The 22,246-nt window shown below is 63.3% G+C and overlaps 1 protein-coding gene across 3 annotated transcripts in view; it reads left to right on the top strand.

Moving 5' to 3' along the window:
• The first annotated feature begins 6,559 nt into the window (after window positions 1-6,559).
• Window positions 6,560-22,246, top strand: part of MYO18A (myosin XVIIIA) — a 31,465-nt gene continuing 15,778 nt past the window's right edge. Inside the window, exons 1-23 of one of the 3 annotated variants that reach the window (XM_063173996.1) lie at window positions 7,558-7,643; window positions 11,857-11,925; window positions 12,736-12,791; window positions 13,166-13,846; window positions 14,035-14,097; window positions 14,300-14,404; window positions 14,799-14,834; window positions 15,415-15,471; window positions 16,023-16,110; window positions 16,233-16,342; window positions 16,421-16,597; window positions 16,713-16,923; window positions 17,147-17,289; window positions 17,956-18,056; window positions 18,145-18,208; window positions 18,318-18,462; window positions 18,792-18,812; window positions 19,854-19,865; window positions 20,316-20,492; window positions 20,571-20,661; window positions 20,746-20,938; window positions 21,253-21,339; window positions 21,897-22,038. In XM_063173996.1, the coding sequence (XP_063030066.1) occupies window positions 11,886-11,925; window positions 12,736-12,791; window positions 13,166-13,846; window positions 14,035-14,097; window positions 14,300-14,404; window positions 14,799-14,834; window positions 15,415-15,471; window positions 16,023-16,110; window positions 16,233-16,342; window positions 16,421-16,597; window positions 16,713-16,923; window positions 17,147-17,289; window positions 17,956-18,056; window positions 18,145-18,208; window positions 18,318-18,462; window positions 18,792-18,812; window positions 19,854-19,865; window positions 20,316-20,492; window positions 20,571-20,661; window positions 20,746-20,938; window positions 21,253-21,339; window positions 21,897-22,038 (2,800 nt within the window). In that variant the 5' untranslated portion in view covers window positions 7,558-7,643; window positions 11,857-11,885. Of the gene's footprint in view, window positions 7,644-10,936; window positions 11,025-11,856; window positions 11,926-12,735; window positions 12,792-13,165; window positions 13,847-14,034; window positions 14,098-14,299; window positions 14,405-14,798; window positions 14,835-15,414; window positions 15,472-16,022; window positions 16,111-16,232; window positions 16,343-16,420; window positions 16,598-16,712; window positions 16,924-17,146; window positions 17,290-17,955; window positions 18,057-18,144; window positions 18,209-18,317; window positions 18,463-18,791; window positions 18,813-19,853; window positions 19,866-20,315; window positions 20,493-20,570; window positions 20,662-20,745; window positions 20,939-21,252; window positions 21,340-21,896; window positions 22,039-22,246 lie in introns of those variants that run through there. The other 2 variants (XM_063173995.1, XM_063173993.1) reach the window with 2 other exon arrangements.

Below are 22,246 nucleotides of genomic sequence, written 5' to 3'. Positions count from 1 at the left end.
CCAGAGCTCTGTCTTCCTTCTGCACAGAAAACCCTGGGCAACACAGAGAATTTCCTTGGATGTGGGATTTGCTGGTGCCTGGGGAACCCTCTGCCAGGGAGAGCTGCTGGGGGCAACCCAACCCGTTTCTGACAAAGCCAGATGGGATCACGTGTACAGGAACAGCTGGTCAGTTTGCTGGAAAACACAGGGTGTTTAGCTCTGGGGATGCAGCAGGAGAGTGGCCCCAGTGGGTGGCTGAGGGCGGCAGAGCTGTGTGGCACTGGGGACCCCGTGCTGTCCCACAGCTCGGCGGTTCCAACCGGCACCAGCCCATCACCACCTGCCCAGTGTGATAAGGAAGCAGGAGCTGCACGGGCTGTGACTGGCTGTTCACCCGCCTGTGCTGGGCAGCAGGGCAGAGCTACAGCCACACAGTGTGTCCCCCTCGCCACCGCAGCTGGAAAACCCTCCTGAAAGCTCAGACAGGCTCTGCTGCCCTTCCAGATCACTCGACCCCATCCCTGCTCTCCGGATGGCTGCGGCTCCCCGCACTTGGTGCCACGTGCCTGGGACAAAGGACAGTGTGACAAAAGCAGGCGGCTGTGCTCACTGCCGCCGTCCTCCGCCCTGCAAGGGCTGCATCTCCTCCACCACTGCATGCCCAGCACAGGGCTCCTTGCTCAGCTGCCAGCCTGCTCTGCCATGCCCTGTGTGTCCTGCTCTGCTGCTGCTGCTGTGGGGCTGTGTCCTGGGCACAGGCTGAGAGCTGGAAATCACAGCCAGCTTTGCCACTGTGAGGGAGTGGGGCTTGTGACACCCAGACAGGTGTGTCCCAAGAGCGGCTCACAGCCTGATGGTAGGTGAGCCAGGACCACACGACTCAGCCAGGATGGCAGCAGGGGTTTGGAGAGAGTCCCCTTGGGCGGGGGACTGTCCCTGTCATCTCTCTGAGCTTCCCAATCAGAAATTGAGCACTGCCTGAAAAGTGCTTTTGGAAAGAGCTTGTGGATGCCTCTCTCAGGGTTCCCTGTTCCCAAAGCCCCACTCCAGCTTCCCTGGGCCCAGTTGCTCCCACACCCTATAGAGAGGGAGGTTGTCCCAGCACTGACATGGCAGGGCTTATCCTGAAACCATCTGTCCCAGGATTCTCACTGTATGTGACCAGCCCCAGTGTGACGTCCCAAAGCTGGACACCAGTAGTAACAAAGACTGTGCCACTGTCGCTGCTGGGTGTGCTGGGAGATGCTCATTGTTAACCTGGGCTGTTTCCTGGGCAGAGCAGCCACTGTCCCACAGTCAGTCCCGCAGTCAGCCCTCGCTGGGGACAGGTGCTGCGGGAGAAGCTGCAGAATGGCTCCTCAGGCAGCTCTGCCATGGCCGGCTTTGTATTCCCTGCACTGGGGCCAGCAGGCACCCATCACCCTGCTCCAGCCGGCAGCCTGGAGCCTTCCCTGTGTGGATCCAGTGCTGTTCCTGATGGGATTCCTCCCAAAAGGAGACCCCCACGAGTGCGTGTGTGCATTGTGCGCTGCACGGGGCTGCGCGTGTGCACAGTGCGAGCTCACAACGTGCGAGTGTGTGTGAGGATCGGGGGTGTATGCGTGCGGGGAGTGTCCCCGTGTCACACCGGGGGTGTGCACACACCGTGTGTGTGACTGCGGGGGGCGGTGTGCGGGGTCACCCCGCTTCGTGGGTGTGCGGGGGCTGTTGCGCCGGTACCGGCTGCGGGCGCCGCTCCGCACGGTGTTACAGCCGGCTTGCGGGTTCAGCGCGGGTCTCGGGTGGGCAGGTCCGCTCCTCCGCCCCGCTCCGTTGCCCTCGGTGCCGAGCGGAGCCGCGCCCGGCGCGGCGGGCGGCGCGCGCAGAGCCGGCAGTGCCCGCCCCGGTGCGGGGCCGCCCCGCCCCGCCGCGCCCCGCCCCGCGCCGCCGCCGGGGCCCGGCACCGCCGCCGCCGCCACCGGGCCCCGCTCCGCCGCCGCCGCCGGGTGAGTACCCGCCGCCATCCCACCGGCACCGGCCGCCGCCCGCCCGCACCGCCGCCGGGGCACCGGCACGCACCCGCACCGCCCGCCGCGCCGGCCGGGCCGCGGCTGCATCGCCCCCCCGGCGGGCCGGGCCGGGCCGGGCCGGGCCGAGCCGAGCCGTGCCCGTGCCCCCGCCGCGTTGCACGGCCGCTGTAGGTGGGTGTGTGCGGACCCCCTCGGTGCCGCCCCCCGGTTGCGGGGTGCGGGCGGGCGCATGGCCCGCTCTTGTCTCGCAGCGCCCGGTGTCACTCGTGTGCGTGTTTGCATGTGTGTGTGTCACCTTGTGCGGGATGCGTTTCTGCGTGCGGTGTCCCCGCGTGTCCCCCCCGGAGGATGCCCCGTGTCAGGTGCTCCGTGTTGGGTGCCCCAGCAGCCGCCGCAGGGCTCCCGGGGAATGCTCCCAGGGAGAACCCGCTGGCCTGGGCCTTTCCCACACCACCGGGAATTGCATTCAAAGCCATTAGCCCGGCTCGCCGCTAACCACATCGGTGCCACTGGCACCTGAGCCACCTTTTAGAGTGACAGGGAGGGGTGGGTGGCACTCAGCGAGCTGCTCTGCTGCGGTGGTGGTGGTGGCTCGCAGGGCTGTGGCCAGCCCAGTGCCTGTTAATTTTCCCAGAGAGGAATATGTGGAGCATCGGGCGAGGGCTGGGACGCGCGTCCCTAAAATCGTGTGGTTTCCAGCCGGCCTGTGAGATGCAAATTGTCTGGTCAGCCAGTGCCAGAGCTAAACTTAGGGCAATTACAGGAGCGTGTGGGCACATGGCAGTGTATTCCTACACCCCAAGGCTGGCCCTGGCGCTGGGGGACCTCTGCCCACTGCCCCATTCCAGCTCCCATCGGGATCTGGGTGTTCCCACAGCACCTGCACCAGCCCTGGACTTTGCCCCTGACGAGCTGTGGCTCGGCCCTTCACCTTTGCTGTGGGCTGGGCCATGCAGGGCACCAGGCTGTGAATTTGGGGCCAGATAAGGGTGATGATGAGGGAGCTGTGTGCCCTCCTGTGCTAACGGGGCTGCAACCCACCTGACCCCTCCAGCTGGTCATGGAACCACGTCCCACCTGGCAGCCCTGCCAAGATTCTGCCCCATTACCTCTAGGTCTATCCTGTAAGATCTCTTGAGCTGTGTCATTCCCAGCTTTGGGGCGAGGCAGGTGCTTGAACCCCATGCACCCTCCTGGCCTGGGGTGACCCCTCATAACCAGTCTGGTCCCCCTTTGCTGTTGGACATGGGGTTCCTGCAGCAAGAGGGCCTGAAATCCTGCTCTGGGGAGAGCCTGGTGGCACATCCTGGCTGTGAGTCAGGTAGATCCGGGATTGTTTTCCTCTCGACACATTCCAGCATTGTCCTTAAGTGAAGGCACTGCAGAAGGATTTGGAAACCCCCTAAATTTCCTTGTTCTGTGGAAAACTTGTGTTCAGCAAGGAGCCATCACGCAGGTCAGCTCCCACTTGCCCTGCATAGGAGCTGGCCTGGCTGCTCGGAATCGCTGCCAGCAGCTCCTGTTCCCTGGCATGGAATCATCCCTTCCTGGCTGGGCACAGCCAGGCCATGAGCTGCCCCAACACGGTGTGCCCGAGGAGGGCACAGCCACCAGCTCGTGTGCCAAAGTGGTGTGGGAGCAGAGCCCCACTGCCAGCATCGGGGAGCAGAGCAGGGAGGGCAGGCGAGCGTGGAACTCGCCGTGCAGGTCCCTGCGCGGGAGCGTGTCGGACGAGATTGCGTCTCGAGGAGGGAAGGAGTGGCTGGGAGTTTCAGTGAACGCCTTCCTCCCTGCCTGCACCTCCCCGGCGCCCTGGCAGGGACACAGGGGCTGCTGGCTCTGCTGGGGGGACATGGGGGAAGGTGCATCCAGCACCTGCTTGGGGGCTCAGGGAGGGTTTTGGCTTGGGGAGCGTTGAGATGCGTCTCCCTTTCTGCCATCTGGCCCTTGCAAGGTGACGTCCTCATCTTTGCCAGCCCAGTGTCACAGCAGCATCCTCGCGTGCGATCCCAGAGCGCCGGCGGGTGCCTCTCCCTTCCCTGTCAGGGCTCATGCTCACGCCTGGCCGAGGGGAGTCCCGGAGCAAGCCCGGGCTGAGCCAGGGAAGGCGCCTTGGGTCTGAATCAGAAATTCAGGAGCCGCTCGGCTCAGCAGCCTCCTCCTGCTCACGGCATCGGGCTGCACCCATCCGTGGCGGGAGGCTGCTTGGGGAAAAGGGAGCAAACCACAATGGCACAACACACGGGCTGGGGACATCAGTGCAGGGCGGAGGCTGCGGTGCTTTCCCCAGCCCACAGAGTCCTGTGTGCCTGCCCCACTGCTGCCTATTGTGGCCCTGAGTGGGGCACACGTGGCTGCGGCGGTGGCCGCCAGTGCTGCCTGATTAGCGATGCGGCTGGGAACGCTGTTCCCCCTTTTTGTTGAGCGTACAAAGGCTGGGAGGCAGCCTGTGTGCCGGGAGAGAAACCACCGAGGACAAAGAGCGCGCTGGCCGCCCGGCTCCTGGCGCCCTGGCTCCTACCAGCACCTGCCTGGCGAGTGGCTCTGCTCCCAAGGGACCCCCGGGAAGGATCCCTGCAGCCCCCTCCCTGCCCCAGGTGAGCACTGGGTGCTGCCAGGGGTGCAGCCCTTTTGTGCAGCTTCAGGGATGCCCAGGAAGTGTGGTAGCAGTGGCACATGGCACACAGCGGGGACGGGAGCAGGTGCAGGTTCTCTCCCTGCCGTTGTCTGTGCTGAGGTCCTGGCACAAGGGAGCAGGCCCCAGGATGGCATGGCCATGGTGCCCTTTGTGGCAGCACCTGCTGTGGGCATGAGAAGGAGCTGTGCTGTCCCCTGGTTCGGGTCAGTGATCACCCCACAGCCAGCAGTTCTGGGAGAGGAGAAAGGAAGTGGGGTGTTTTCATGTGTTTTGGGGCCCTGCCCTGCCCAGGTCCTGCCATGGGTCTGGGTAAAGCTCCACTTGCTGCAGGGAGGGCAGAGCAGCCAGAGCCCTGGGGCTGGGTGGTGTGAGCACAACTGTGGCAGCCCTTCTGGCCATGGCCAGGAGCCTTGCAAGCCTGACCTTGTCCCTCAGGCTGCTTCCCCTCACTGCCCCAGAGGTATCACACACCCAGAGCCAGCACTGTGCCATGGCTTGCAGGGCTCTGTCCTCACCTGCCCTGTGGCCAGGCCTCTCCCGGGCACGTGTGCTCCTGTCCCAGCCCCGAGGGGCAGCGAGGTTCAGGGAGTTCCCTGCCATCCCTGGATGGCTTTGTCAAGAGGAAAACGGGTTTCCCTTGTCCCACTGGGTGTGTTCAAGGGCAGTGCAGACCATGTGTCCTTGCAGGGAGATGGTCCAGGCAGTGATGGTGATGCAGTGCTGATGCTGTGCTGGAGCCAAGGTGCAGCTTGGCACAGCACAGCACATCCATGCACCCCAGGCAGAGCTGCACTGCCCGTCCCTATGGCTGCCCAAACCTCATCCCCACACCCGTCGGAGAGCTCTAAAGCAGATGCTTCAAACGTGGGGAGCTTTCCTGTTGTCCTTTGTGCTGAGGTTAAGTTCCTGTGCAGTTTCCTGCCCTGTTATATATAGCTGTCAGCCCGTCCTGCAGGCACTGCCAGCCGCCTGCTCCACTTTGGAGTTGTTTATCCACAGCCCAAGCGCTCGATGCAGCCTGAGGGGGGGCCACCATTTACCCCAGGGGCAGAGGGGAGCCACAGCCCCCCGTGCAGGGTGAGGCTGTGGGTGCCCCCAGGCGCTGGCTGTCCCCAGGCACTGGGTGCACACGGGATTTTCCAGGAGTTTTCTGCCCAGCCACGGTTTTCCCACTGGCACTGGGTGCTCCCCCCGCTCTGCGCGGGATGCCCAAATGAAAGAGCCTCTGTTCCTGGAGGTCGCCGGCAGCGTCACGAGCCTCTGCGCCGCCCTGGCTAAAATTAGACACTTATCAGTGTTGGGAGGGATGTGATTTTACAGGTTCCTGTTTATTAGAGCAACCTTCGCTCCAGGCCGTGTTTCCGGCTCCTCCCTGGTGGGGATTCTGCCCACGGCAGCCCCTGTGGTTTGCGGTGGCCAGAGCCAGGATGAGCAGCAGAAAGGCCTCTGTTTCCTCAACAAGGGGCTTTTGAACAGCAGGCAGGACGTTGGTGGCTGGATGGGATGGGGGTTTTGCCCTGGGGAATGTCCCTGCCGGCAGTAACTGCTGCAAAAGCCACCAGGATATTTTCTTCCCTGCCCACCCATGCTGCTCCAAAACGGTTCCTGAGCTGCTGAGGGTCTTGTCTGCAGTCAGCCCTAGTGCCAGGCACTGCCAGGCTTCTGGGCTTCTTTTGGGGTGACCCTGGGGGTACAGGGTCATCCCTGTTGCATCCCTGGGGCTTGATGCCCAGCTGGGGTGAGGACACATCGACTGGGGCAGTCTCAGCCCTGTGGTGCTGCAATCCCCAGGGAGGGTGGGAATGCTGGAACATGGCTCAGGGGCTGGGGGTGGCAGCTGGCATGACCAGTGGGGTGGATGGAGGGGTGGTGGGTGGGTGTTGGCTGTGCTGCTCTCTGATGGCACCTTCCTGTCTGTCCTTCTGCACAGGCGGCTGTGCCGTGACCGGCGCCCCAGCCCAGTGCCCTGCTGTGGGGGGCAAGAGTGCCCCAAGCCTCCATCCATCATGTTCAACCTGATGAAGAAGGACAAAGAGAAGGATGGGGCCCGGAAGGAGAAGAAGAAGGAGAAAAAGGAGCGAATGTCAGCAGCTGAACTCAAGAGCCTGGAGGAGATGAGCATGCGCCGGGGCTTCTTCAACCTCAACCGTGCCTCCAAGCGGGACTCCAAGACCCGCCTGGAGATCTCCAACCCCATCCCCATTAAAGTGGCCAGTGGCTCTGAGCTGCACCTCACAGACATTGACTCTGACAGCAACCGGGGCAGCGTCATCTTGGACTCAGGCCACCTGAGCACGGCCAGCTCCAGCGACGATCTCAAGGCGGACGATACCAACTTCAAGGGCTCGGTGCTGCAGCGGGCAGCCAAGTTCGGCTCCTTGGCCAAGCAGAACTCCCAGGTGATTGTCAAACGCTTCTCCTTCTCCCAGAAAAGCCGGGATGAGAGCACCTCAGAGACCTCCACGCCCTCCGAGCACTCGGCAGCCCCCTCCCCTCAGGTGGAGGTGCGCATGCTGGACGCCCCACTGGACAAGCAGGGGGCTCCCCCCGGACAGCCCTGCGCCCCTCCTGCCGCCTCCCTGCGTGCCAGGGTGCCGGAGCTCATTGGTAAGAAGTTCCCCGCCGAGCTTCGGCTGCCCGCCCTGGTGCCCCCGCAGCCCCCCACGCCACGGCAGCTGGAGCTGCAGAGGCGCAACACGGGCGATTTCGGCTTCTCCCTGCGCCGCACCACCATGCTGGACCGCGGCCCCGACGGGCAGGTGTACCGGCGCGTCGTGCACTTCGCCGAGCCCGGAGCCGGCACCAAGGACTTGGCCTTGGGCTTGGTGCCGGGAGACCGGCTGGTGGAGATCAACGGGAGGAACGTGGAGAGCAAATCCCGGGATGAGATCGTGGAGATGATCCGGCAGTCGGGGGACACGGTGCAGCTGAAGGTGCAGCCCATCCTGGAGCTGAGCGAGCTGAGCCGCTGCTGGCTGCGGGGCGGCCAGGGGACACGCCGTGCTGCCTGGGATGTGAGTAATGCTGTCCCCGCCATGGGCACTACCAGGCCTGGGTTCTGCCAGTGCCAGCGTCCTCGTGGGGGTGTTTGGGTTGGCAGGGGCTGTGGGAAACAGCGGGTGCTGGGGCTGCTCCAGCCAGGATGCACAGGGAGGAGTGGGAGGCTGTGGCTGGGATGCAGCAGTGATGCATCAGGTCTTGCAAATCATCACCGGTGGGTTTTGCCCCCCAAAGCGCTCAGGGTGCTGTTGGGTTGGGTTTTCCTCCTGCTAGAGGAGAGCCCAGCTCTGCGTTGCCTGCGGGAAGTATGTCCTCATCTCTTTGCTGACTGAGCATAGTTCAGCTGAGAAGGGAGCTTTGCTCCTCACTGCCAGGAAATTCCAAAGGCTACTTTGCAGAAGGACACTGCTTGCTCCACTGCCCACGCTGGCGTCCCCCACAGGGATCCTCCCCGGGGACTGGGGCAGGCACACAGCGTGCCAGGGGCCGGGAGCTGCTGCTGGCGTGCACAGCCCTGCGTACGCAGCTACTGCTGCTGCTGCTGCTGCTGCTGTAAAAATAGAAACTTAATGGCTGGGTGACCCACATCCCTCACGCCTGCTGCCCGGCACTGCTGACCCTGCCGCAGGCTAATCAGCGTCCTGGCCAGCTGGCACCCCAGCAGAGTCCCCCAAATGCAGCATCCTGCAGGGCTGAACCCCCTCTGTGGTGCCAGGGGTGCAGCAGAGTGGTGTTGCTTGCCATATAACTGGACTTGTTTAGTGTATTTTTAAGCCTTCCTTGGGGGAGGAGGGTGCCTGTGCCTGCAGAGCAGGTTGGCTGCACTGGGGAGAGCCACACTGTGCCCTGTGCCTGCGGGTTGGTGGCCAGGATGGAGTGAGGGTGACCACGGGGCTCCATGTGCTGCTCCTCGAGCAGATGCTGGCACTGCGGGGTGGAGTCTGTGCCAAGCCAGAGCGGTGCCTTTCCCACAGCTCCTCCTGGAGCCCTGCAGGCGTCACCGGGCACTGCTGCTTGGATAACCTTGGGTGGGATAGCCCTGTGTGGGCACCTGGATAACCCCTGGGGTGGGATAGCCCTGTGTGGGCACCTGGATAACCTTGGGTGGGATAACCCTGTGTGGGCACCTGGATAACCCCTGGGGTGGGATAGCCCTGTGTGTACACCTGGATAACCCCTGGTGAGATAGCCATGTGTGGGCACCTGGATAACCCCTGGTGGGATAGCCCTGTGTGGGCACAGGGCACAGCGGTGCCTTGGCACGGAGGCAGGTGTGTGTTGGATGTCACACACAGAGGACCAGCGAGGTGCTTGTGCCTTCCAGGAGTGCCAAGCTGGGCTGGGAAGGGGGAGAAGAGACACTGATGCCCTTGGGGCTGCATGGGAGAGGCTGCAACGTGCAGCCTTGTGCTGGAACATGGTGTGGTTTGACGGCATCAGCTGGTGGGAGCTGGTCAGAGGGCTGGCAGGGACTGTGCTGTGAAGTGCCCTCACAGCACTGGCACAGGATGCCTCCTCCTCCTCCTCCTCCTCATGGTGCACCACAGTGACACACTGTGGCTTTGCTGGTGCTAGGGAGCCCAGATTGGGGTGCTGGGTGCAGCTGGGGGTCCCTCACACAAGGTGCTGGCACACAGGGAGGCCCGGCTCTCCCCCAGGCCCCTCTAAGCTCCCTGGAATGTTTCTGGTCCTAATTTAAATAAAAATGATCCTTTTTGAAACAGGAAATTATAGACATATTTTGGGCTGTTGCTCTGGAAGCCCCTCCCTGGCTGGAGAGGGATGGTGCTGGGCTCTCTGTGCCCTATGGGGGTTTAACCCCCTCACAGGGTCTGTGCTGGGTCACCCTTGTCCCCACGGGCCCGGCTGGGCAGTGCCAGCACCCGCTGCCTCTTGGGGGGCTGTCAGTGCTGTGGGGTGACAGGGGACAGCTGGTGGCACAGCATGGCCGGGCATTGGGGCTGGTGTGAAACCCCCTCCGTGTCCCAGCCTTGCTCCCAGTGTGGGGCAGCTGGGCTGGCTCAGCCCCACACTTTGTATTTATTTATTTACTGACTGAATTCCTCAGGCAGGGCCCAGGCGTGCGCCGGCCCAGCAGAAATATTCCAGAAATATTCCAGAAACGCCTCTGACCACTCCAGTGCTTCAGCAGGGCCACAGGCATCCAGTGGCTGTGCTGGCTGACCTTGTGTGCCACTGTCCACGGGCACACAGGTCGCTGCAGGACGCTGTGCCCAGGGTGCCATGGCATGGCTGGGTTCCCCATGTCCCACCAGGGTGGGAGTGTGGGACTCTGGTCACGTCAGGGGCATTTTTATCATTTTTCTGTGCTTGGCAAGTTCTTTATTTGGCTCTTTTTCTGCTCTCACTGAGGGTTTGGTGCTGCTGTGGTGTCTCAGTGTGTTGGGGTCTTGGGAGGGGGCTTGTATCCAGTGGGCTCAGCCATGGGCCAGTGTGTGTATGCTGAATTTCCTGGCTTAGGAATGAGAGAAAAATGCTGGCCAGGCAGAAATGCTGCTGTCACCAAACAGCTGGGCTGGGTGGAGGTGGCTGCATGCCTGTGCTACCTGGGAACACCCGTGTCACTGCAGGCACTCTCTGCTGTGTTATGCCAGCCCTGCCAAGGGTGTTTGATGTGGCCTGTCCCTCGTGCAGTGGGGTGTGCCAGGCTGTGCCCCTGCTTCCTCTGGGAATGTTTATTTGCTCAGGGCGCATCTGTCTCACTTTGGTTGGGCAGGGACCTGCTCAGCTGCCAGCTGGGGTCCCAGTGTGCCATGCCTGTGTCACCGCTGCTCCTCCATGCCCCTGAGCCTCATCCCCTTGTCCACACTGTCTCCAGGGACACCTTGAACTTCCAGAGGCAACTTTGCCATGAAAACACCTTTACCATGTGTTGCTGGGGTGCTATCTGTCCCCAAGAACATTTTGGGGGCATCTGGTGTTCATGGCGAAGCCAGAGGAGGAGCGAGAAGCGTCCGGGTTGCACCGCCTGGCACCACAGCGGGCACCCAGGGGTGTGGACTGTGCAAGCCCATCCTGTGAGGCGCAGAGCCCTCCCTGGCCCCCCCAGCTCCGCAGCTGCACCGGGCCCGGGGGTGTCTGTCCCACTCTGAGCGGGCGGACGGTGCGGGGAGGCCGGGCAGTTCCTGGAGCCCACATCACTTCCTCTGGCAGCGGTGACGGTGACGGTGCTGCTGGTGCCGAGGCCCCAGTGTCCCCCCCGGCTCTCCCTCCGGCTGCTGCTGCTGCTGCCGGCGGGGCCCTCGCATTCCTGGGCTATTTTTAGGGTGGCCCTATCAGCCCAGCTGTCCCCGCTGCCGGCTGCCGCCCCTCCGGTGCCTCTCCCGTGCGGCGCCGCGCTCGCCCCGGCCGAAACCCTTCTCCTGCTCCCTGCGGTAAGGTGGGGACCCCAGCGTGGCCAGCACGGCTTGGGGGAGCACGAGGGGGGTACCTGGGAGACGGTTCTGGTGCTGGGATCGGGGATTGAGAGGCTGAGCCCACCCCTGGGGTGTTTTGGGGTTGTTTGTTGTGGGGACCTCGTGGCCGGTGCTTTCTGGAGAGCTTTGTGGCAGTGCCAGGCTGCTCAGAGGTGGGAGCGCTGTGGGCGGAGGGTTTGGGGGTTCTAACCCACAGGTGGGTTTGTCTCCAGACCCCCCATGCTGGGATTTCACACCATGGTGACACTTTGGGGGGGACAGGGATGTTCTCCCACACTGCTGGGTTGCTTTGGTGCTCCCCTGTGCCATGGCTGGCCCTGAGAGGGGGCTTCTCCCCAGTGGCCCCAGGCACAACCTGGGGTTGGACAGTGGGTGCCATCCAGGGCAGCAGGTCCCACTAGGGCTGCCCGGACTCTGGCACGGGGTCAGGCTCAGAATAAACCCAGGCTGTCAGGGCAAGCAAGGAGCTGGGGCAGAAAATATCCCTTCCCTCACCCTGGCATTTGCTTACCACAGCGGGCTGGCCCCGTCAGGGGAATGGGGCCACGGTCCTACAGCCTGACTGAAGGGGTTTTTTTTACACAGTGAGTTTTGCTGGGTCTCAGACTGGTCGCCTGTCTGTCCCCAGAGCGCCCTGTGGGCACTCTTTGTTTGCTGAGCAGGTCCAGGTGGGCTCAGGCCCCCATTCCCGAGGATCCCAGGTGGGGAAGGGCACGTGCCTGTACCCTGGGCTGTGGTTTGGCATTCTGTGTGCTGTCCCAGTCAGTCTCACCTCTCCCTCTCTCCCCAGCCAGGGCTGCAGCTCCATGAGACATCACCATGGCGTTCTCATCCCGGTTTGCGTTCTGGGAGCAGAAGGGAAGTCTCTCTTGCATGTTTGCCTGTACTCCACGTTTGGGTCACGCTGCTGACCAGCTCCCCCCCAGTTCCCCCAGTGCTGGCACCGTGTTTGGAGCAGCACTCACTCCCAGCCTCGCTGTGCTGCTGTGACAGGGGCTGTGCTGGGCAGCTGGGAGCTTGGCCAGGGCTGGTGTCACCAGCACAGCCATGCATGTGATCACTAACACCATCACTAACGGCTTTGTGAGTGTCTGGTGCCGCCCCTAACACAGTGTGAGCCACCCCAGTGCCCCCTGCCACCCAGGAGCAGCTCTGTGGTGGCATTCAGGGTGTGATGCCCACAGGATGCACCACTGCAGTGTCACAGCCAGTCCTGGCACTCAGAGGCTCAGCCCAGGGCAGGGTTTGGCTGCCCACCCCCCCAGAGGCCCCTGGTTGCCCCAGGTCAGCAGGGATGTGGCATGTCCCACGTGCTGCAGAGATTAGCTGGTGACACTTAAAACGTGCTGTGACACCGGCTGGGGGTGACATGTACGGTGACAGAATCCTGCAGGAGGGGTGGTGGCACTCTGAACCACCTCCCTCACTGGCTGCTCATGGTGAGAGGGCCCAGGCCAGGTGGGCAGAGCACCTCTCCCACCTTTGGGGTTTGTATCTCTGTGCTTCACCCCCTTTTTTTGGCTGATGGGAAGCCTGGGAGGACACGCTGCAGTCCCTGCAGCGGGCTGCAAATTTGGGCTGGCATGGGGTGATGGTCCCAGGAGGTTTTCCTGCAGCAAGGCCCCACAGTGGGCTGAAATGTGCTCCTCTTGTTTGTCTGACCCTCAGGTCAAGGACGAGGACAAATCTTTAGCTGTGAAAAGACCCGTGAAGGAGGACGGGGCTGTAAGTGTCACAGGGCACGGGCAGGGTGGAGCTTTTGGGGATGGGGCTTGTCCTTGGTGGGAACAGCCCCTGTGACAGGGCCTGGGGACACCATGCAGGGTCATGGGCTTAGTGGTGCCCTGAGCACTGAGTTTTGCCCCCATGCTGGCAGCCTGAGGGTTGAATGGTCACTGTTTGTGGGGCAGGGAGGTCACCACTGCTCGCTGCCCTGGGATCCGCTGTGGGGCTGTAGGCTGGTGGGGAAGGGTGCTGTGGTGATTATTGCAATACCCAGTGCTGGGGTCTGGCCAGGAGCTGTGCTCCATGGCAGGGCAGAGCCCCAAACAGCAGCGGAGGCCGGCCCTCCACTCACACCCCTCTCATTGTGGCTGCAGTCAGAGAGCCCGAAGGATGCAGCATCTGCACCCCCCAAAGCTGAGCCCCCGAAGGCTGAACCCCCCAAACCGCAGCCTGTGAAGAGCCCCGAGCCCGCGAAGAGCCCCGAGCCACCTCCTGGCAGAGGGAAGAGCCCAGAGCCGGTGCTGAACGGGGCGGCAGAGAACGGGCTGGAGGGCGCAGCCCCCGAGGCACAGGGGGATGACGGCCAGGGGCTGTCCCGCCGCAAGGTGGTGCGGGTGGTGCGCAAGGTGGTGCGCAAAGTCCTGCCCGGGGAGGACGCTGGCACTGCCAAGGAGCCAGGCCGGGATGCCAAGTCTCCTGAGCCGGTGCCACCCCCGAGGAAGGAGGAAGGAGGGCGTGCCGCCGTCCCGGCTCCCCCAGCCCCGCCACCTCCCCCCGCCGTGCTGCCCGCAGCCCCTGCCAAGCCGGAGCCCAAGGATGAGATCTCAGAGGGGCTCAAAACCCTCATGGCCAAGGGCAAAACCAAGGAGCACCGGCCGCGGCTCCGGCCGGGGGACAGGCAGGAGAAGCCCCGTGAGCCTGCTGGTGGGGACACAAAGCTGTCCCCGTCCCCGGGCGCTGAAGCCAAGCCAGAGCCACCAGTGCAGCTTTCAGGAGGGAAAGCGGAGCCGGCAAAGGCATCTGCTCAGAAACCCACAGCCCTGGAGAGGCACAAGGTACCGGTGTGTGCACAACAGGGGATGCTCTGACCCCCAGTGCAGCATGGTGTGAGCTCACCTGCATGGTTTGCAGTGGTTTTCAGATGTGCGGTGTGGGTGGGAGTCACTTTTTTTGGGGCAGCTGTGTGTGCTGTGGCCACTCCATCATGCTGCCCCTTGTCTCCCCTCCATTTCATGTGGAGAAGAAGCTGCAGACCAGCGAGAAGCGGCAGACCCCTGTGAAAAATGCCCCGGCTGCCCCCCAGCAGGTGTGTAGGATGGTGACACAGGTCCCTGGACACTGTGGGTACGCACTGGTACCCAGCTGTGCCTTCCCCCTGGGACCCGCCCCAAGCACTGATGGGCTGCAGGGCTGGGAGGGCCTTTGCAATGGCCCTGCTGGTGCCCGTGTGCCAGGGCTGTGAGGGCTGTGGGACAGCTGGCCTGGAGCTAATGGTGCTCTGCCTCCAGGCTGCCCCTGGCCCTGCTTCCCCTGGCCCTGCGTCCGTGCTGAGCCCATCTGAGGAGGCGCAGCTCCGGCTGGAGAGGATCTTCACCACTTCTGTAACTCCAGAGGTGTTGGTGCTTGCGTGTTGCACTCTCAGGGATGGGGAGGCATGGGCAGCCTGTGGCTGCCCCAGAGGTGCCATGTGCTCTGCACACAGTGACTGTACCCCTGTGTCTGGCTGCCAATTCCGTGGTCCATCTGTGGGTGACACTGGCAGCAGGGAATGGATGACCAGGGCTGTTGGTGGGTTTGGGGATTGTCGCCCAGACTGTGCTGGGGATGGGGAACTGCCTGCATCCCTGCAGGGGCCCAGTTACACTGTGGTGGCTGGGATGGATGATGTCCTGGTGGTGCTGTGCGATCATGGCCATGCTGGGGCCCTGTGGCTTGTCAGGGTGCTGCTTCTGCTCTCTGCCTCTCACCCCCTCTCTTCTTTCTCTCCTCCTTCCTTGCTGCCGTTAGCTGGACCCCGCCGCCTCCGCCTCGGCACCCAGCCAGGTACTGTACCCCCGTCCTCAGGAGCCCTGTGCCTCCACCAGCGACCCCCTGCCATCCTCTGTGTGCCTCTGGGCTGGCGTCTGCGCCCGCGCCTCCTGCTGGAGTGTAAGGCTTCCCCCATCCCACCCTGCTCCGTGGGCTGCCGTGGGGCCAGCCGGGGCTGGGTGCCTCTCCCCACCCCAGCGAGGTCATTCGGGAAGCCAGACGTCCCAGGAGGGTGCCCTCAGTGGAGGTGGCACAGCTGGGGCGGGCAGGGGTGTGGAGCAGGGTGTGAGGGGGCAGAGTGCTGGCATAGGCAGGGTGCATGGCTCGTGCCGGAGCAGCTGTGGCGCGTGGTGCTGGCAGAGCTCAGAGCGGGGTCAGTGCAGTGACCCCCAGCCCCGGGGCTTTGGCAGCACGGCCTCGTGGCCAGTGTCCTTCCACCCCGCTGCCCACAGTGGTGGCCGTGGCACGAGGAGTGCCCACAGGGCTTGGCACAGCGGTGCTTTGCCCCTGCTTGCTCCCCGTCCCCTCTTTCTGTGCTGTGTGCGGGGCAGGGCTGAGCCCTTCTCGCCTTCAGCGCCTCTCTCGGCCTCGCCAGGGTCCAGCGGACGATGCGCCGGCAGCTCCCCTCGGCCCCGTCCCTGCTGCAGCTCAGGTTTGGCTTTGGAGCTCGTCCTGCTCTCCTTGTGCCAGGGACATCCCCGCTGTGCTGGCCACCAGCCTGGCATTTCCCATGGCAGAGTCCTGTGCCACGTCCTGTGACCCTCCATTATGTGCCTCAGTGTGTCCTGTGTCCCTACAGCATGTCCCTGCAGCATGTCCCATGTCCCCATAGCATGTCTGGTGTCCCTGCATCCTGACATGTGGGTGCCTGCTCTCAGGGCTGTGGTTTGGGAGCTTGGCCCCTCCAGGCTCGCCCAAGGTGGCCGTAGTGAATGTTCCTGTGGGTCACTGTGTCTTTATGTCTGCCCCAAGCTGTGGTAGGGCCCTGGTGGTCTCTGCAGCCCTGCGCCCACTGGGGTCCCCAGCAGGCAAACTGGGGACATGTGCTGGGAGGGTTTGTGGCTGGTGGAGGTGGCCTGGCTGTACAGCACGTGCCCCTGTGGCCAGCCAGCCCTGCTCCCTCCAGCCCCAGGGATGAGGGGAGGCGGTGAGGCAGGGCAGGGGGCAGGTCACCACAGCCTCTCCACATCTGCTGTCCCACAGGCCAAGACAGAGGAGCAGATAGCAGCTGAGGAGGCCTGGTACGAGACCGAGAAGGTGTGGCTGGTGCACAGGGATGGCTTCTCCTTGGGTGAGCACTGCTGGGACACAGCACCCCGTCCTTCCTGTGGCACAGTGAGCCCCCCTGACCCCCCTGCAGTGTCCCTGGGGGCTGCCAGCCGGGCCCCTCTGAGTGCCCCGTGCCCCTCACAGGCAGCCAGCTGCGGCCGGAGGCGGGCAGTCCCCTGCCCGAGGGCAAAGTGAAGGTGAAACTGGACCACGATGGAGCCGTCCTGGAGGTGGAGGAGGACGATGTGGAGAAGGTAGGGCTGCGGGGCGGGGGCCGGCGGGGCCGATCCCCATTCCCCGCCTGACCCGCCCCGTCTCAACCTCGCTGCCAGGCAAACCCCCCGTCCTGTGACCGTGTCGAGGACCTCGCCAGCCTCCTCTACCTCAACGAGTCCAGCACGCTGCACACGCTGCGCCAGCGCTACGGCGGCAACCTCCTGCACACCTACGCCGGGCCCACCATGGTCATCATCAACCCGCTGAGCTCCCCCTCCATGTACTCCGAGAAGGTGACGCTGCTCTGGGGGGACACCAGAGGGGACACGCAGCTGGCACCGTGTAGAGGGGGCAGTGGGGGTGGCAGGATGCTGAACCTTGCCTGCTTCCCCTCCCTGTCCCCACCAGGTGATGCACATGTTCAAGGGGTGCCGCAGGGAGGACACGTCCCCGCACATCTACGCGGTGGCGCAGGCGGCGTACCGCAGCATGCTGATGAGCCGCCAGGACCAGGCCATCGTCCTGCTGGGCGCCAGCGGCAGCGGCAAAACCACCAACTGCCAGCACCTGGTGCAGTACCTCGCCACCATCGCCGGCAGCACCGGCAAGGTGTTCTCTGGTGAGTCCTTCTGTCCTGCCTGCACACGCCGCTTGCTTTGTCACAGCCCCACGCACGCGGCAGTGGCTGGACACGCGCCACACTGGCTGTCGCTGTCACACCGGTGCCTTTGCTGTGCTCCTGGGGGCTGCTGCAGTGCAAGGGAGCAGCAGCACCCGCCCAGCCAGCTCTGGCCCCCTGCCCACTGCACAGCCCCTGCACTGCTCTGCTTCTTTTCCTGCAGTGGAGAAGTGGCAGGCCCTCTACACCATCCTGGAGGCTTTTGGCAATAGCAGCACCGGCATGAACGGCAACGCCACGCGCTTCTCCCAGATCATCTCCCTGGACTTCGACCAGGCCGGGCAGGTGGCGTCTGCCTCTGTACAGGTGAGGGGACCAGGGTGGCCCCCCCAGCAGGGCAGCTGGTCCATCCTTGCCAGTGTGGTTCCCCATGGTGTGGGATCCAGCCCATCCTCATGGGAATGTTGTCCAGAGAAGCTGTAACTGCCCCATCCGCTGTGGCAGTGTTCAAGGCCAGGTTGGACAGGATTTGGAGCAACCTGGGATAGGGGAAAGTGTCCTTGTCCATGGCAGGGGTTTGGAACTCGCTGATCTTTCGGGTCCCTTCCAATCCAAACCATTCCATGATTCTCCTGGTGTTTTGTACACTACAAGCTCTGCTGCAGAAGTACAGCCATGCTCACAGCGCTCAGCAGCCTGGCATCCTGCTCTTGTCCTTGTTCACACCCATCAGATGGGATCCCTTGCTGAGTTAGTCCCCAAATCAGTCCCAAAATGCTGTTGTGATAACAGCAGAGCCCTTAAAATCCAGGAGATGTACTCCATGCTCTTCTAGTAACATTCACTGAGGAGAGATGTTCATGGGCTGCGTGGGTGATGTTTGCATTCACATGGTGCCCTGCAGTGAAAGGGAGACTCTCACAACTCCGTGGGGACCCTGGGCAGGCAGCAAGGATAAGGCTGGGGTGGGTTGGGGGTCTCAGTGGGAGTGGGGCACTCGGGGACAGTTCCTCACTGTCCCCCCTCTGCCAGACCCTGCTGCTGGAGAAGCTGCGCGTGGCCCGGCACCCGGCCAACGAGGCCACCTTCAATGTCTTCTACTACCTGCTGGCCTGCTCTGACAGCACCCTGAGGTGAGCTGGGGGGGAGAGCATGGCCTCCATCGTGGGGGTGTCCCTGGGACCTCCCCCATGGGGCCAATCATGGTGTTTATCCCTGCAGGACTGAGCTTCACTTCAACCACCTGGCAGAGAACAATGTCTTTGGCATCGTGCCCCCCTCCAAGGTTGTTGCCATGAGGGGCTGTAGGGGAAGATGGGGGTCTCTGGCCCATTTCAGTGCAGAGGGAGGCAGAGCTGGGCTCCCAGACCAATGGCTCCTGTTGTTTTCCACAGCCAGAGGAAAAGCAGAAGGCAACCCAGCAGTTCAGCAAGCTCCTGACAGCCATGAAGGTGATGGGCATCTCAGGAGATGAGCAGAAAGCCTTCTGGCTCATCCTGGGGGCCATCTACCATCTGGGAGCTGCTGGGGCAACCAAAGGTAACAAGCTGGGAGCCATTACCGAGAGGAGATTTGGGACTGAGGGATGTGAGGGGTTCCAGAGACACCTTGCAAGCAGCCTGCAGTGCAGCCAAGCCCTGGGGGAGAGGGTGGGAGGCTGTGTCAGCTGAGGGACAGTGCCCTGCCACCCTGAGGGCTCTGGGGCACCCAGCTTTGTCCCCATGGTTGGGGTGGTCTCATTAACTGGTGGGAATTGAACATGCCCACACCCTGCCAACCCGGGGGAGTGGGGGCCTGGGTGGGGCTGAGGCAGCTGGGGGGTGTCCCCCATTCCCAGTGTAACACCTTTCCCTCCATCCTCCTTGCAGAGCCACTGGCAGATGGAGCTGGTAATGGGAGTGGGGAGGGCTCTGCTCTGGGGGGTGCCACGCAATGCAGATTTGGGGGCTGAAATGGGGGCTTGGGATGCTGCTGGTGTGCTGGGACCAACCCTGACCCTGGCTGGGTCCTGGCAGCCCCAAATTTGCCTGCTGCTCGTGAGGAGTCCCATCCCAGTCCTGTCAGCACCATTGGTGGTGTGGGTCAGGGCTGCCCTGGCACACAGCTCTCGCCACGGGTGTGAGCCTCCCACAGCACCAGCTTTGCTCTCCATTCCTGGGGATGGCAAATTTGGCTTTGGGGGCTGCTCTTTTTCCCCTGTGGCTTTCTCTTTCTGCCTGTGGTGCTGCACGCTGGTGGGAGAGCTGGGCATGTCACCCCAAAATGGGCACCTGGAGCTGGTGGCTGCACCCAGGGGATTTGCAGCCCTGGGGGAAAAGATGATCTGGGGATGAAGAAGGAGCGACCAGAGGGGTCTGGGTGCACACTGGGGCGCGGGGCTGGCCTGTGGGGTGCTCTTGGGGCGCGGTGCTGGCCCATGGGGTGCTCTCAGGGCACTAGAGGGCAGCAGGGCCCCGCTGCAGCCGCCACAGCGGGATGCTCAGGCATCTCTGGAGCCTCTCCATGGGAGCCTGCTGTGGGAGAGGATCCCCGATCCTGCTGGGGGGGAGCGTTGCTGCATCCTGCTTGGGGTGGGCATCCCACCCCCAGTCTGTGCTGCTGCTGCTGCTGCAGCCTCCCCTGTGCCTCGTGGACGCTGGGAGTGCTCAGAGCTGAGATACACCAGCCCCACAATCTCCTTGGATCCAAAAGTGTCTCCCCATGCGCTGGGGCAGAGCCGAGCTGCTCCCCAACATTGCCCACGGTGCGGGGGGGCTCAAAGGGAAGGGACCCCCGTGCTGGTCACGGTTTGTCCCTGCAGCAGTGCCTGGGGAGGGGCAGGCGTGGCATGTGCGTGGTGGCAGGAGGGTGTCCCCCGCCGTGCCATCGTGTGCCGTTGTTTCTAACCCGTGTCTCTGTTCGCATGGTGCATGCTGCCCTTTGCAATGCAGACGCCGACGAAGGTAAAGTCCTGTTCTGTTCTCTGTGTGTCTCTGGCTTCCCCCTCCTCTGTGCCACCCTCACCCCGCTTCCGTGTCCCTGTGTGTCACCATTAACCGGCTCCCACCGCCCCCCAGCGTCCGTGTGTCTGTCTGTGTGGCTCTGTCACCCAGCAGGGACATGTCCCCATGTGGGGTGGCTCAGAGCCTCAGAGGTCCCTGGGTAGTGTTGACAGGGGGTCTGTGCTCCACACCGGTGTGGCTCCAGGCTCAGCCTGCAGCAGCACAAAGCCATTCACCCCTATCTCCTGTTAGACCCCAAACATCTCTGTCTCCTCAAACCCCAAAACGGGTGCTCCCATCATCCCTAACCTACTCTGTGGGTCCCTAAGATCATCCCAGGCCTGTTTGGAAACACTCCCCATTTTTAGGGGTGCCCTTCCTGGCTCTGAACGCCCTTTCTCCACCCTTCAGCTGGGAGGAAGCAGTTTGCACGGCACGAGTGGGCTCAGAAAGCCGCCTACCTGCTGGGCTGCAGCCTGGAGGAGCTCTCCTCTGCCATCTTCAAGCACCAGCCCAAGGGCACCCTGCAGCGCTCCACCTCCTTCCGCCAGGGCCCCGACGAGTCTCCCCTGGGGGACAGTGGCACAGGTAGGGTGAGGTGTGGTGGGGACAGCGGGTGTCCCCAAGGGATGCCGTGTTGGGGACACTCAGGCTTGCTTTGGGCAGGTCCCAAGCTGACGGCGCTGGAGTGCCTGGAGGGCATGGCAGCCGGCTTGTACTCCGAGCTCTTCACGCTCCTCATCTCCCTCCTCAACAGGTACGTGCTGGGGGGGCCAGCAGGAGAGTGGGGGTGCCTGCCCTCACCCCCTGACCCCACTGTGTCCCTCTGTGCTCCTCCCAGGGCGCTGAAGTCGAGCCAGCACTCGGTGTGCTCCGTGACGGTGGTGGACACCCCTGGGGCACAGAACCCCAAGCTGGCAGGGCAAGGCCGGGGTGCCACCTTCGAGGAGCTGTGCCACAACTACGCCCAGGAGCGCCTGCAGCAGCTCTTCCACCAGCGCACCTTCGCCCGCGAGCTGGAGCGATACAAGGAGGTACCGGGGACACCAGGGCTGCCATGGCCTCCTCCACTCCTGCCCTCCCATAGCCACGTGAACACCTCCTATGTGTCCCCCCTGATTTCTTGTGCAGTGGTCATTTTGGACCAGTCCAACCAAAGCTCAGTGTCCAGGGGCTGCTGGAGCACAGCACAGGAGGGCTGGGCTGGGCTGGGAGGTGGTGGAGTTAGCACTCTGCATCACTCTAAACCCCGTCAAGACCAGCACCCTGATGGGCTCACGCTCCCTCTCACTGCTAGTCTGCAGTGTGGGTGCTCACCTGCCTCTGTTCCTCTGTTCCCCCTCACCAGGAGAACATAGAGCTCGCCCTGGCTGATGCTGAGCCCAGCTCCTCTGGCTCCATAGCTGCTGTGGACCAGTCCTCACACCAGGCACTGGTAAGCACCTTCCACTCTTCCTTCCAGCCCCATCATGGCAGCAGATGGGCAGCTTTTTGGCATTTTGGTGGTAGAGGGGAAGGAAAGGGGCTGATGGCCATGAGAGCATGGGTGCAATTGTGTGTGCAGCCCACATCTTTGTGCATCCTGCAGCATGGTGTTCCCTTCTTGTTCTGGGAGCTGCCTGTGCTGTGGGCAGGGGGCCTGGAAATTTCTGGGGTGTTCCAGTTTTCAAAGTGCTCTGGTCCCTGGGGTGCTCTGGTCCCCAGGGTGCTCAGGTTCCTAGTGTCCCGGGGTCCCTGGGGTTCTCCAGTCCCTGCTGGAAGAGGCTGCTGGCACCATCCCTGTGCTGGGTTTCAGCACTGCATTTCCCACCTCAGTGAGATGTGCTGCCAGTGTCCCATATGGACCTTTCCCTTCTCCACTAATCAGGAGCCCTCTCCCACGGTGTGAGGTTGTGTGCTCCCTGGGTGGCCTGGGTGCCCTGTGTCACCCTGTGTCCCTGCCCTGGGGGACCCTGGTGTGCTGGGGTGGCTGCCAGCGTGGTGACCCTGCAGGTCCGGTCTCTGGCCCGCACGGACGAGGCGCGGGGGCTGCTGTGGCTTCTGGAGGAGGAGGCTCTGCAGCCGGGGGGCAATGAGGACACCTTGCTGGAGCGGCTCTTCTCCTACTACGGTCCCCAGGAAGGGGGTAAAGAAGGTATGGAGGGGGGCCTGGAACCGTGGGGATGTGTCCACTAGACCAGAAACAACCTCTCTAGTGGAAGATGTCCCTGCCCATGGCAGGGAGTTGGAATGGGATGATCTTTAGTGTGCCTTCCAACCCCAGCCATTCTGGGGTTCTGTGACATGCCCCAGTGAAACACTCATCCCCAGGTCTGTGCCTATTGGTGCTGTGTTTCCCTGCA

Source organism: Melospiza melodia, chromosome 21 (assembly GCF_035770615.1).
Source record: "Melospiza melodia melodia isolate bMelMel2 chromosome 21, bMelMel2.pri, whole genome shotgun sequence".
Lineage (NCBI taxonomy): Eukaryota > Metazoa > Chordata > Aves > Passeriformes > Passerellidae > Melospiza > Melospiza melodia.
This window is presented reverse-complemented; position numbering and strand designations above follow the sequence as displayed.